This window comes from Ovis canadensis, chromosome 3 (assembly GCF_042477335.2).
Source record: "Ovis canadensis isolate MfBH-ARS-UI-01 breed Bighorn chromosome 3, ARS-UI_OviCan_v2, whole genome shotgun sequence".
In the NCBI taxonomy this organism is placed as follows: domain Eukaryota; kingdom Metazoa; phylum Chordata; class Mammalia; order Artiodactyla; family Bovidae; genus Ovis; species Ovis canadensis.
The window spans coordinates 228683126-228696877 of NC_091247.1; the positions used below are offsets into that span (position 1 = coordinate 228683126).

At 58.0% G+C, this 13752-nt stretch overlaps 1 protein-coding gene and 1 long non-coding RNA gene across 3 annotated transcripts in view; one reads left to right on the forward strand and one right to left on the reverse strand.

Moving 5' to 3' along the window:
- Positions 1 to 728: 728 nt before the first annotated feature.
- LOC138437992 (uncharacterized) lies at positions 729 to 4844 on the reverse strand. The gene is made up of 2 exons (XR_011256231.1): positions 4609 to 4844; positions 729 to 3872 (listed from the first exon to the last, which is right to left on the reverse strand). It is a non-coding gene; the product is annotated as an uncharacterized lncRNA (long non-coding RNA).
- Positions 4838 to 13752, forward strand: part of TBC1D22A (TBC1 domain family member 22A) — a 267188-nt gene continuing 258273 nt past the window's right edge. The window contains exons 1-2 of one of the 2 annotated variants that reach the window (XM_069586201.1): positions 4858 to 5104; positions 13414 to 13566. In XM_069586201.1, coding sequence (XP_069442302.1) covers positions 5043 to 5104; positions 13414 to 13566 — 215 coding nt within the window. In that variant the 5' untranslated portion in view covers positions 4858 to 5042. Of the gene's footprint in view, positions 5105 to 13413; positions 13567 to 13752 lie in introns of both variants that reach the window. The other variant, XM_069586202.1, reaches the window with a different exon arrangement.

A 13752-nucleotide genomic window follows, 5' to 3' on the forward strand; every position in this document is an offset into this window, starting at 1 on the left:
CCCCCACCTGTTGTGCATTACGCAGCTTCCTCTGGCTGCAGCAACGATGCTCCCTTGGCCTGGAATCTGCCAGGCTCCTTGCACTTTGTCCTCACCTACTCAACCCAAGACAGCAGCTGCAGATCGGCCAGTGGCCCCGACTCCGCCAGGCCTCAGTGAGTGCCGTTCCTTCACCGTTGCTTACAGTTGCCTTCTCCAAGGAAGCGTCTGAGGCGGCTCAGTGTGTGGCGCAGAAAGACGCCTGTCATTGCATTTTTATGCTCTATGAAGAACCTAAACGTGCAAAGCGTCATAAAGAATAAAATGAGCAGCCGAGCGCAGCCCACCTGCCTTAAGAGGCGAAGCGTGAAGCGAGGCGGCTGTGAGTCAGCAGGGCCGCACTGCGCGCTCAGTCGTGTCCGACTCTGTGACCCCGTGGACTGTAGCCCGCCAGGCTCCTCAGTCCATAGGATTCTCCAGGCAAGAGCACTGGAGTGGGTGGCCACTTCCTCCTCCAGGGGGGCTTCCCAACTGGAAGGGATCAGACCCACGTGTCTTATGTCTCCAGCATGCAGGTGGGATCTTTACCACTAGCGCCACAGAAGAAGCCTTACTGAAGTGAGAAGTCGCTCAGTCATTTCCAACTGTTTGTGACCCATCATAGTCCTAGGCCAGAATACCGCAGTGGGTAGCCTTTCCCTTCTCCAGGGGATTTTCCCAGCCCAAGGATCAAACCCAGATCTCACACATTGCAGGCAGATTCTTTATCAGCTGAGCCACAAGGGAAGCCCATAAAACAAGGGAGCCTCTATAAATTCCTCAATGATCAAAGTCCCCACCAACACCCACAGGCAACTACACTTTTAGCACGGTTTTACTTGCAGGAAAAAAGAAAAAGGCAATTAAACGGTATCATACCACATGCATTTTCAACTTTTTTTCACTCAACATTGCTTGTGAGACCCATTTATGTTGATATAAATAATTTTTCGTTTTTACTATCATGGAGCATTCTTTGCATAACTGTATAATTGATCAGTTTTCCCCAGCAGCAACGTTGTAATGAACAGGCCTGCCTTTGAACACAGGTGAGTCGCTCTAGGGTACACACCTGGCTTGTAGGATACCAGCAACTCCTAGAAATTGCCAAATGGCTGTCCGGAATTATTGAGTGAATCTGAGCTCCCACCAGCAGTGAATCAGTGCGTTCTCATTTACGTGCTGCTCATAAATCCACACGCTCATTGATTTTGGCACTGACAGATTTTTAAATACTTTGGCATCTTGTTAAGTGTGAAACTCTACGTCCCTGACTTTATGTTTGCCTAAACCTCACAGAGAGGAGGCCTCTTACATTTGCTGCTGAGACTAACAAGGGCTCACGCATCCACTCTGCGCTCGGCCAGCTGCCCCGGGTGCTGCCTGCACAGGTCCCCTTCCTCGCCTCCGCCTTCCCCATCGGCCTTCTTCCAGATACTCCTCGCACATCCATCGCTACCACGGCCCCGTCTGAACCCATTTCTGGAGACCACCTCTATCCTGACTTCGCTTTTCAATTACCCTGCTCTTGATGCTGATCTGTCTGACCACCAGTCCTGGGACTTCACCCTGGCCCATCCTCCCCTGGGTAACCCCATCACCTCATCTGGAGATGAGCAGGTCCTCTCACCAACTGCTTGGCTGAGGCCTCAGATCCCAACCTCAGACCCAACGTGTCCTAAAGCAACCATAAACCTGGCTTGCCCTTAGGTCTCCGTTGGCGGCACTAGGAATAGCAATGCTTTGCTCAGGCGGTCCTGAAGCCTTCAAGTCAACCTGTTTCTCCCTGTTCCTTCCTCTCCTAACACACAGCACATAGGAAAGCGTGAGGTAAGCTGTGAGGAGCGACCGAACCCAAACTGTACTAGTTACATCCAACCAGGCACTGGCTGCTGTTTCCCTTTTAAATGCTAGTATCTTAGTTTTGGCTGTCACCCCAATCGTTGATTTGTGCAGTAAGCTATACTGAGTTGGGGAAAATGCTGTTGGTTGGGGGATCCTGACAAGGAGCTGAGCTCTGAGAAAGATCTCTGGGGAGGCTCTGGGGCTGGAAGAGATCCCTGGGGCCTTCCTGAGCCTTGCTAGGTGAGGGTCCCAGGAGGCTTTGTCCAAGAAGGGGTCCCTCCGCATCTGCAGAGGCGTTATCAGGAGCTCTCTGGAGATTCCCAGAGGCCATGCGCGCACAGGATGGTGGGGGTAGTTCCCAAGGCTCTACAGCAGAGGGGCCCTGAGGGTCTGCGGACACTGTCAGCAGGGGGTCCCCAAGGACCCACTGCCACTGCCTCAGGGAGATGCTACAGCTGTGACAGGAGGGGATCCCTGGAGAGTTCACATGGTTGTCATCCCTTTAACAAACGTTTAGAGAGAGCTTACTGCTTAGTTCTAACAGCATAAGACTGGCAGATCTTGCAAGCTCCGTGTGAAGGGACATCACCAACACGCACCCAGTAAACCTGCAGGGTGGGGACGAGGAACGTGGGAAGCCTTGCTACTGCAAAACAGAATAGGAAACTCGGGGGTCACAAGGGAACTGAGAGAGCCACTCTGCTCTGCAGGCCCGGGTGGCCTTTCCTGAGGCACTGGTTGCCATATGATTAATACACACATAGCACCTACCAATGCCCTCTGCACAGCAGGTACTGAATCAAGGTTACTTCTTCGTAAGCGAGGAAAACGTGAGTCAGAACATTATCAAGAACTGGCAGAGGTCTGCCAGGGGCTCCCCACAGCCACGCCGCCGCTCCAGTCGGAAACCAGGCCCAGAGCTCTCAGGCCGGGTCTCCAGGCCAACAGGGACCCGACGCAAACCACACAGGTGGTTTCAAACGCCCTGCTCAGTTCAGGTGCTTAGTCGCGTCCACCTCTTTGCGACCCCATGAATCCCAGCACGCCAGGCCTCCCTGTCCATCACCAACTCCTAGAGTTTACTCAGACTCACGTCCATCGAAGCGGTGATGCCATCCAGCCATCTCATCCTCTGTCCTCCCCTTCTCCTCCCCCCAATCCCTCCCAGCATCAGGGTCTTTTCCAATGAATCAACTCTTCACATGAGGTGGCCAAAGTACTGGAGCTTCAGCTTCAACATCAGTCCTTCCAATGAACACCTAGGACTGATCTCCTTTAGGATGGACTGGTTGGATCTCCTTGCAGTACAAGGGACTCTCAAGAGTCTTCTCCAATACCACACTTCAAAAGCATCAATTCTTCGGTGCTCAGCTTTCTTCACAGTCCAACTCTCACATCCATACATGACCACATGAAAAACCATAGCCTTGACTAGATGGACCTTTGTTGGCAAAGTAATATCTCTGCTTTTCAATATGCTATCTAGGTTGGTCATAACTTTCCTTCCAAGGAGTAAGCGTCTTTTAATTTCATGGCTGCAGTCACCATCTGCAGTGATTTTGGAGCCCCCCAAAATAAAGTCTGACACTGTTTCCTCTGTTTTCCCATCTATTTCCCATGAAGTGATGGGACCAGATGCCATCATCTTAGTTTTCTGAATGTTGAGCTTTCAGTTCAGTTAAGTCACTCAGTTGTGTCCGACTCTTTGTGACCCCATGAATTGCAGCATGCCAGGCCTCTCTGTCCATTACCAACTCCTGGAGTTTACTCAAACTCACATCCATCGAGTCGGTGATGTCATCCAGCCATCTCATCCTCTGTCATCCCCTTCTCCTCCTGCCCCTAATCCCTCCCAGCATCAGAGTCTTTTCCAATGAGTCAACTCTTTGCATGGGGTGGCCAAAGTACTGGAGTTTCAGCTTTAGGCCAACTTTTTCACTCTCCTCTTTCACTTCCATCAAGAAGCTCTTTAGGTCCTCTTCACTTTCTGCCATAAAGGTGGTTAGCCACTTTAAAAAAAAAAAAAGGAAAAAAGGAGTGTGAAAATAATTTCAGCAATACATTTTATTGAATCCGACACACGCACAAAAACATTACTTCAACGTGTAACCAACACAGACATTAATATCTCCATTCCTTGCTTTGTACTAAGACCCGAATACTCATTGGAAGGACTGATGCTGAAGCTGCAACTCCAATACCTTGGAGTTGCGAAGGTGATGCGAAGAACTGACTCATCTGAAAAGACCCTGATTCTGGGAAAGACTGAAGGCAGAAGGGGACGACAGAGGATGAGATGGTTGGATGGCATCACCGACTCGATGACGTGAGCTTGAGCAAGCTCCAAGAGTTGGTGATGGACAGGGAGGCCTGGCGTGGTGCGGTCCATGGGGTCGCAAACAGTCGGACGCGACTGGACTGAACTAAGTCTCTGAAACCCCGAGTGTATTTCACCTGCCCGTTGCCAGGGCCGAGAACCGCCCTTGGTCAGGGCTGAGGTGGGGGAAATCTTCCTGCTTCAGGGGCAGCTCTTACTCGGGAAGCCTGGTCCAACCCCCGCCCCTCCTCGGCCATCCTGCCCCCGGCCCAGCGCCTCCAGCCCCCCAGCCCCTCACTCGCCCCGGCCCCACCCCCGCCGCTCTTCCCCGGCTCGGCCCCACCCCCACTGACCCTCACAAAGCCCCTCGCCACGGCTCTCGCCCAGCTGCCCTGACTGCGGTAGTCAGCCAGCCACCGCGTGTTTACCGGTGCCCCTCAAGTGCGCGCGACAGTCACACCCTCGACCACCCCCGCGGACGGGTGCCTTCGGTCCCCGCGTTGCTCCGCCCTCTGGTGAGGACCACCGCCCGGCGGGGCTCTCAGGAGACGAGGGGTCTCTAGACGTCATGACTAACAAGCAGCCCAACTCCAGTCTCCAGGGCACCGCCCCCGGAGGCGCCTTGTAGTGACGCCGGGCGCCCGCGTCGTGCGTCACGCTCTCCGGGGACGGGGGCGGGACTTCCGGGCGTGAGGAAGCACAACTTCCGGAGGGAGGCGGAAGAACCTCTCGGCTCTACATTTTCGGGGAATCCCGGGGATCGCTGAGGGGGGCGCCAAACGGGGTACAGGAAGGGGCCGCCGCGGAGGGCTGGCCGCCCTCGGGGTGTCGGGGCCGTGGGTCTGAGCGATGAGGAGGGACCATGGCCAGCGACGGGGCCAGGAAGCAGTTCTGGAAGCGCGGCAGCAGCAAGGTCCCGGGCAGGTGGGTGTGACGGGACCCCCGGGTCGGGGTCAGGGGTCAGAGGTCAGGGGGCGCGTCGGCTCCCCGGGGGCTGCGGGAGGAATCGGGGGTGCGGAGGGGCGGTCGGGTTTCTGGCGGGACTGCCCAGGGTGTCCGGGGGCGCGGACCGTGGGGTCTGGGAGGTGGCCGTGGCTGTACGTAGGAGCGAGGCCAGAGGGGAGGGTGTTTGTCCTGAGACCGCCAGGCTGTTTTCTGCGGAGACTCTTCGGCCGCCGGGGCTGCACGTAGGAGCCTCCTCTCCTGGAGCCGCGAGGAGTCGGTGGAGCGCGGAAAGTGGCCGGGTGGCCGTCCCCGCGGGGCGGGTGAGCTTCTGCAGGGGGCGTGGTGGCCTGGACCCACTCGACTGGCCTAGTCGCCTGTGGGTTTTGCTGCTTTTGCCCTGGGCTAGGAAGAGTACTTTGAGGCTCCCTGTGAATTTCCATCATCCCAACTTCCTGGCCTCAAAACCCAACTCCTGTCTTGAGTCAACAGCAGGAAGAAAATTAAAAAACTTTTTTTTTTTTTTTTTGAAATAAGTGCCAGCAGTGACCTGGGTGCGCCTTGGAAGCTGTACTGCTCCAAAGTCCTGTAACTGATGTGTGGCCCTGCCCAGCCAGGGCCCCAAGGAAACGGAGACACGACTCGGAAAATGCTTAGGAAGAAATCAACTGCTGGTGAACGCAGATTAGAGAGAAACAAGCTACAGGATTTCTAGACACGGTCCTGTTTGCAAACTAAAAGTCTCAGATACGGAAAATGAAGAATTGTGGTCTTAACTCCATGTTAAGTTAAGTTAACTCATGCACGACCACAGTTTATTTTTAGGGCTGCGTAATAAGCACTATTGTTTGAGTGATAGAATTATAAACTTTGGAATCCACTATGTCCAATCAGAAAGGCTTAATTTTCAGAGTGGTCTGGGAGTTAGCAGGAGCTGAGTTACTGTATGCCCAGAGCAGCGATTTTTGGACAGGGGTCACTAAAGTTGGCCAAAGATCCTGTTTTACTGTATAGGATGGTCCTTGAGGAACAGTCAGAGGTTTCATCACAACCAGTGTCAGGGTCCAAGATGATGTGGAAGTTCTGAAAGAGCAGCGAGTAGGAGGGCCTCGTGCGACAGGAGCAGGCGCTCTAGAGCACCGACTCCAGGGAGAAGGGGCCACGTGGCGGAACAGTGTGGTGTGTTGCTGTAGGTCCTGAGATTTTGGTGCCTCCTCAGTCTAAATGGGTTCTGCTTCTTCACCACCAACTGAGGCAAGAGAGTAATGGAGCTTCTGTGTTAGTTCTAATGGTGAATAAACCTTTGGATCCATAACTGTGTCTCTTGGGTATTTGTCCTTATCTTGGGTTCAATGGGACTTCCCTGGTGGCTCAGATGGTACAGCCTCTGCCTACAACGCGGGAGACCCGGGTTCGATCTCTGGGTTGGAAAAGTCCTCTGGAGAAGGAAGTGGCACCCCACTCCAGTACTCTTGCCTGGAAAATCCCACGGATGGAGGAGCCTGGTAAGCTACAGTCCACGGGGTCGCAAAGAGTCAGACGTGACTGAGCGACTTCACTTTACTTTTTTTTTTTTTTAAATTTTACTTTGGGTTCAATAGGGTCCCTCCCCAAATTCAGATCTTCAGAACCTGTGAGTCTGACTTTATATGGAAACAAGGTATTTTGCAGATGGAATTGAGTTAAAATGAGAAATGAGGCCATTCTGGATTAGGGAGAGCGCGAGTCCAATGGCTGGTGTCCTTAGGGGAAGAGGGAAATTTGCACCCAGAGAGACAGGTGTAGGGAGGATGGCACGGATGATGGAGGCAGATTGAAGTGATGCCATTACAAACCAGGGAAGCTGCGGATTCCCGGCAGCCAGTAGATGCTAGAAGAGGTAGGGAGGGATCCTTTCGCCTTGGGAGAGGCGGGGCCCCGGCGGGACCGTGGCTTTGGCCTTCTGGCCCCCAGCCCTGGGGCAGGACGTCCCTGGGGTCTCCACCGTCTCCAGCCGGTGGGTCTGGGGCGCCCGGCTACGGCGGCCACGGGAGCCTGCTGCTGTCCTTGGGTTTCTTCTGTGGTTCCTGCATCGCCAGAGACCGCCCGGCCTGCTCTGGGGTTTTGAGTCTGTGCCGTGCAGAGGCACTGTTGAGAGCAGCTCCCTGAGATCGTTCCAGACTCAGAGTGAGGTCTGTGAGCCGCCGCGGCCAGCACCATGGAGACCGGCCCGTGAGGGGAGGCCTGCAGGGCCATCTTGGGCCCCATGCCCCCTGCGGCCTCGCCTCTGGCTGCGCTGCTGTTTCGGGCGGGAGGAGCTTCGGGGGTGTGCGGCTCCCCGTCAGCACGTGGCCCTCCCTTGGGGGTCGCTGGCCGCGCACTGCTTCACCTGCCCAAGCACCGCGTGGCCAGATCCCCGCCGATTCTAGCCGCTGTGTCAGCTCTTGTGGGTGGGCCCTGTAATTAGCTTTTTTTTGAGTGTGGGCCTCAACTCAGAAACCTGAAGGTGGAAGAATACACCCACCACAAAATACAGAGCGGTTAAAGGCTCTTTATATCGCACAGCCCTTTATGATGAACAGCTCCTTGACAGCAGTGGCTGATGTTCATCTTGCAGTCACCGTGTGCCAGGCCCTCTTCCTACCACTCTGCACAGTTTGTCTCCCTGGTGGTTTGTTTCGTTTTTAAAAGTCTTTTTTGAATTTGTTACAATATTGCTCCTGTTTTATGTTTTTTTTGGCCAAGAGACATGTGGGATCTTAGTTCCCTGACCAGGGATCGAGCTCCCATCCCCTGTGTTGGGAGGTGGAGACTTGACCACTGGACCACTGGGGAAGTCCCTCGCTGGTGTTTCAGAATTTGTAAAATGCCCTCTGTCCTCTAAGCACACTCTGGGCCTCGCTGAGGTAGGCGTGGTGGTTTTCCCGGAAATGCCGTGCAGAGAAGCCTCTGTGTTTTTGCAGGACGTGTAAGGCCCTTTATGACCTGAGCCCGCTGAGCCGCGTCTCCCGCCCCTCCCTGCTCTGAGCTTTGCCCTCAGTGGTGCTGAGGGGCTTGTGGATTCCTTGCTGTGCGATGCGTCTGTCAGCTTCATGCTTTTGTAGCTGACCAGAATGTTCTTTTCCTCCCTTCCCTCTCCTTTGCCTGGCTTTCTTTTTAAGGATTTTGAAAAACTCATTTCCAGTGTGCCTCCCGGTGAAGCCTGGCCTGTTTTCACGCGGTCTGGACTAAAGTGCCCCTTTGTGCATCACACTCAGTGTTGTTGGAAAGTACTTGCTTTCTCCACCAGCCAGTGGGCTCTGAGTGTTTAGGGAGAGTTCCTTACTCATCTTTGCATTGTTACTACAAAATCAATTAAGTGGTGGTTGATCCGAACTGTTTCCTAGATGAGCCTGGAGAGGACTGGTGGTTCGGCCAAGGTCTTATGCCTCGCGCGCTGGTCTTGCTGGGAGAGCCCCCTCTTCTGTGCACGCTCTGGGCCTTAGGTTGTGTGTTTGGCTGGTGGTTCCTTAGAAACTTCTCTTCTGGATGAAGGATGGGAAGATGTCTGACTTGGGACTGGGTGGTCCGGGTTTTAGCCATCTCTCTGTCCTTCGCCTTGGGCCTGTTGCTCTGGGCCGCATGTCTTCCTGTTGACCGTGACCTCCAGGAGGATATTTGCTTGGCCGAGCCCTGATCTCTTAGATGAGGAGGAGAGGGGCCTCTTGGACCCGTTCTGAGAGCCTGATAACTTACTGATTCAACAAATATTTATTTAACCCGTATTAACATGCGAGTCACGGTTCCAGGTACTAGAGGTGCATCCGTGAACAAAACAGAGCAGAACCTGGGCTCGCAGCGGAGTGGGGGAGGCGGAGAGTGATGCGATAAGGAGCGCGTTAACTGGCGGGCGATGGCTGGAGTCCACACAAAGGGAAGAGGGGCAGACGGCTGGGGGGCAGGGAGGTCTCAGGACGATGCGAGCCGGGTGAGCCCTCCCAGAGCAGGTGACACCTGAGCAAGGTCTGCAGCAGGTGCGGGAACAGCCTCGGGGGCGGCTGGGAAAGAGGGTCCCAGCAGAGGGGTGAGCACGTGCAGAGGCCCTGGTTTGGGGGCGACGCTCCTGTGTGTCTGAGGGGGAAGTGCAGAGGTGTGCGGCCATCGCTGAGGGCAGGGCTCGGGGGGACAGTCATGGGGCAGGAGGCCTGGAGGTGGGGCTCGTGGTCGTGGCAAGGACGGAGGCTCTCGGTTTCTCCTTCTGAGGGAGGGGCCTTCCGAGGACTCTGCCCGAGGCATGGCCTGGTCTCCGTGCCGTGTCGTGGGTGGACTGGGGGCTGAGAGGCCAGGCTGGCAGCAGGGACCAGTTAGGAGGGGCAGGGCCGCCGCTTCTGCCGTTGGCCTTGGCGTTCTTGCCACACTTAACGTTAAATGCCATGGCAAGACCGTCGCACGCAGGTGTGAGAACACACGCCGCCCTTCTGCATGGCCCCCTCACGCGCCGCAGGGTGTGCGGTCTGCTGACTGTGCAGGGCGACGTCTGTAAGTGAGGGGGTGGCGCTCAGGGCCCCCACTGCGGGTGGAAAGGCCGTGGTGCTCTGGTGGGGCCAGGCCGGAAGGCGGTTCAGCATCCTGGTTCTGGCGGCCGTCAGCTTTCAGTGCTCAGAGCCAGAAGGGGGCCCTGAGTGAACGGGCCAGCTGGCTCCGCTGTCACCCCACTGGCCACCGCAGTTGCAGGGAGGAGTGGGTAACTCATTCAGAAAGCGGCGCGGGGAGCATCTTCTGTGTGCCAGGGACCGCGCTGAGCAGAGGGACATGGGCCTCGGGGCCGGTGAGCACCAGACGCACAGTCTGCAGGGTCGCCCGGCCGCAGCCTGGCGATGGGTGCAGGACAGTGGGCGCTGCGTCCACAGAATGCCACAGCCCCCGGCGGAGGCCTCGTCTAAGCAGGGACCTGGGGCTGGAGGGGCCAGCCTGCCTCGCGGAGTTGCGGGTCAGGGTCAGAGCATTGCTATAGGGAGACTCGGCGGCGGAAGTGAGGAGGGGTGAGTGGGGCCTGGAGAGGACTTGGGTCCTGGTCCCCATCACTGAGCGGTGAGGCCCCATCGTCCTCCCGAGAGCAGGCTCAGGGCCTAGGCTGTGACAGGTTTCACAGGGGTCCCTGATGGACGGGGTGCTGGGGGTTGGGGTGACACCTAGGGTTCTGGCCTGAGGGGGTGCGTGTGGTTGGCAGAATGATTCCCCCCGCCGCCACCAAAATGTCCGCGTCCTTCTCTCTAGAGCTTGTGAAGCGTCGGTTCCGTGGCAGAGGGGAGTCAGGGTCATAGGTGGAATTACGGTCGCTCGTCAGCTGCCCTTGAGATGGAGAAGTTGTCCTGGAGCCTCTGGGGGACCCACTGCAGTCCCAGCAGCTATTAAAGGCGTCGGAGATGGGGTGCGTGGCTCCGTCTGATCTGCAGTTGCTGGCTTTGAGGATGCAGGAGGGGGCCCCGAGGCAGGGCTCGTGGGGGCCTCTAGGAGCCGGGGACCGCCTCTGCCCTCGACCAGCAGGAAGATGGGGACCTTGGCCCTGCACCCGCTTGAAGCTGAGTTCTACCGACAAGCCGGGTGAGCAGGAGATGGGTCTCCCAGGGTCGCCTCTGGAATGACTTTAGTCTTGGGGGCCCGTGCCGGCCTCCGACCTCCAGAGCTTTGGGATGACGGGTGTGTGTCGTAAGGCAGCAAGCTTGTGGCCATTTGTTCCCGCAGCCACAGGGAAGCCCCGTGGGGGCGGTCAGGGAGATGTGCTGGAGAGGCTGGGCGGTCTGGGCCCTCGCTGGTAACCTCTGCAAAGCGTCTTCAGTCCTCAGGGCCTGGGACTGAGCTGGGAGGGGTCTTCTGTGTCCTCTGGGCTCCAGGAGCCACGGGGAGGCCCTGCCTGTCTCCTCAGGGGTTCTCAGCTGCTGTCTCCCAGCCCCCCGGCCTGTGTTTTTATAAACGGGTGGTTTTCTTTCTGTGCTTTCAGAGCGGCTGTTCAGATCGACTGCTCCTGTTTTCCTGTCACGGGGAGCCTGGGAGTCTGCGCTCTGGCAGCAACTTTGTGTTTTAGGGGAGTGGGTTTCTCTGGTCTGCCCCCCGCCCCGACGTGAGTGGAGGGGGTCTGGCTCTGATGAGCGCCGTGGACATACCTGAGGGTGGGCTTCTGCTAAAGATACGGTTTTCCAGTGGTCCTGTTTTATGTTATTAAATGCCTTTTATTTTGTCTGGAGACATTTAAAGTGAAATTCCACCCCCCCGCCCCTCACCGCTCCACCCCCGCCAGCCCTTACATTTCTGTCTAATGTAGGAGATCTGGGCCCTTTGGGGTTAATTTTTAGATGAGTACAAGAGTGACTTAAAGTAAGTCCCTGATGATTTTGGACTTATTCTTTTTTAAACTTTTTAAAAACAAGAGCTGGAGGAACTATTTCTCTCCTCCGAGTGTCGTGAAAGCCCGTGGAGGTTGTGGGTGGAGATGAACAGGCCGGGCGCCGGGCCCACGTCTCCCCACATCTCACTTCCCTGACTCCGTCGGGGCGGCCCCGCCTGGCTGAGATCAGCTCAGATGAGGAGGGCTCGGTGACCCAGGCCGGGAGTGACGCCCGCCCTCACCGTGCCCTCTGCGGCCGCTCCGTCTTCCCTGCCCCCGGGCTTGCCCGCTTCTCTTTTGAACACCGGCCTCGTGAGGACTGGCCCGTGGGCTCTCTGGGTGCAGTAGGGTCCCAGCCTTGGAGAGGCTGGCTGCACAGGGGATGCTAGGCAGGAGGAGTGCCCGGGACCGAGCGCCTGGCCCTCCCTCGGGAGGAGTCTGGGGTAGTGCCTGGGAACCGCGTCCCCAGGCAAGTGTTGGTTCTGCGCCCCAGGGGATGGCAGAGCCATGGACAGAGTGCCGCCTCCCTGCAGCGCGCGCTCCCGGAGCGCCTCCTCTGCCGGGCTGTGGTCCTCAGGGCAGCGGGATGCTGCGCGGTCCGAGATGGCCTGGCCCCAGGCTGGGGTTGGGACCTGGTCTCTTGCCCGCTGACTTCCTCTCTCCAGGGTGGGAGTCTCCCTCAGTTCTCCAGGGGTGAGGGGGCAGCTTCTAGGCCCCTCCCCCCGACAGAAGGGAGACAGAGAATCCGGAGGCCCCGAGGGACTGGCAGCCTGGGCTTTTCCGTCCCGGGGCTGCGCTACAGGGAACCTGGGGGCTGAGTGCCCTTCTTCCTGCTCCCTCTCTCTGATGCTGGTTCGTCTTTGGGGGGATTCCAGCCCAGGCGCTGCAGGTGAGGGGGTGCGTGGAGCTGTTGGTGAGTCTAGTTTAGAACAGTCGTGGGTCCTCTTGCCAGAGTCACGAACTCAGGGGATCACCAGCGTGGACTGGGCCTGGGGCCCCGGGGCAGCCCCTCCGGGTGCCAGCTGGCTTGGGACTCAGGCCTCTCGGCCGAGGGCATGGCCCTTTCTGGCCATGCTGCCCCTTGCGTTCCTCGGCTCCCACCGCATAAGTGCCCTGATCGCCGAGGGCCCGTCCCCGGGTGCCCCTCCGCCCCTGGGGTCCGCAGCTCACTGGGGCCGGCAGAGGACGGCGGTGGCCCTGCGGTGCTCTGCGCCCTCGCGCTTGACTGTGCTGTGGGGCCGGGCCAGACCGCTCCGCTCCGCGCTCCTCAGATGCACCCGTGGCCACATCCGCCTTCCCCCGCTCCCTCGTACTCCTCACGGGCGGGTTTGCCATGAGCCTTCTTCCCGTGAACGTTTCTGCTAGCCTCGGAGACACAGTGTGGGCAGCGGAGGGGCAGAAGAGGCCCTGGGTGGTGTGGGTGAGGGGGTGGCGAGCAGGCCAGGGTGGGCCGGCCCCCGGCTCGAAGAGTCCGAGTGTCCCCCGAGGGCTGCATACCGACCCGGCAGACGGGAGGCGGGAGAGCTGCCTGACCGCCCTGGAGGCCAGGGCTGCGCTCCCTGGTGGGGATGGCGGCCTGGGCTGGGTGTAGACGTGGGGGCGGGGTTTGGAGGTCCTGGTGGACCTGGAGACCCACTTAACGTGGTGGGCTTCCAGGAGGCTGCGAGGGTGGTCTCTGGGTCGGTGTTCTTGGAGAGGACGTCTCAGAAGGAGTGAGTGTGGGGCGCTAGACCCCGCAGGTGGGTTCCAGGGGGAGCCAGAAGCCGCTGGTTGGCAGGAAGTTGCTCAGGTGGGCGAGCCTGATGCGTTTCACCTGTGTGCCTGCAGAGAGTGATGTCCTGGCGGGGGACGGGTCACCACGGATGGGTGTGAGGCCTGGCGGGGGTGGGGGGCAAGGCTGATTTTTGTGACAGACCCTTTAACGTAAGGTGATGCGTGTGTGCTCTAGAGCCGGAGGTGGTTCAGCCTGGAGGCAGCTGTGTGCGTGTTCACGGGAGATGGGTGTGCTTTCCTGCGCTGGGAAGAAGGCGCGTGCAGCATGGGACTTTGGGAGGCACAGAGGAGTCGGATCGTCCGGATGGGCTGGCCGGAGACCGGAGAGGTGAGAGGGCGCAGTGCGAGTCTGGAGCAGAGTCGGGAGGAGTGGGGATGAGGGGGGTGGTGACGGCCGGCTGCTGGGCTGGCCTTTCCCCTGGTGATTTCAGAAGGCTTCCCTTCCATGCCCCTGTTCATCCGTCTTTTCTCGGAGCTGCATGGTGTGTGGGGATCGTAGTTCCTCTCCGACCAG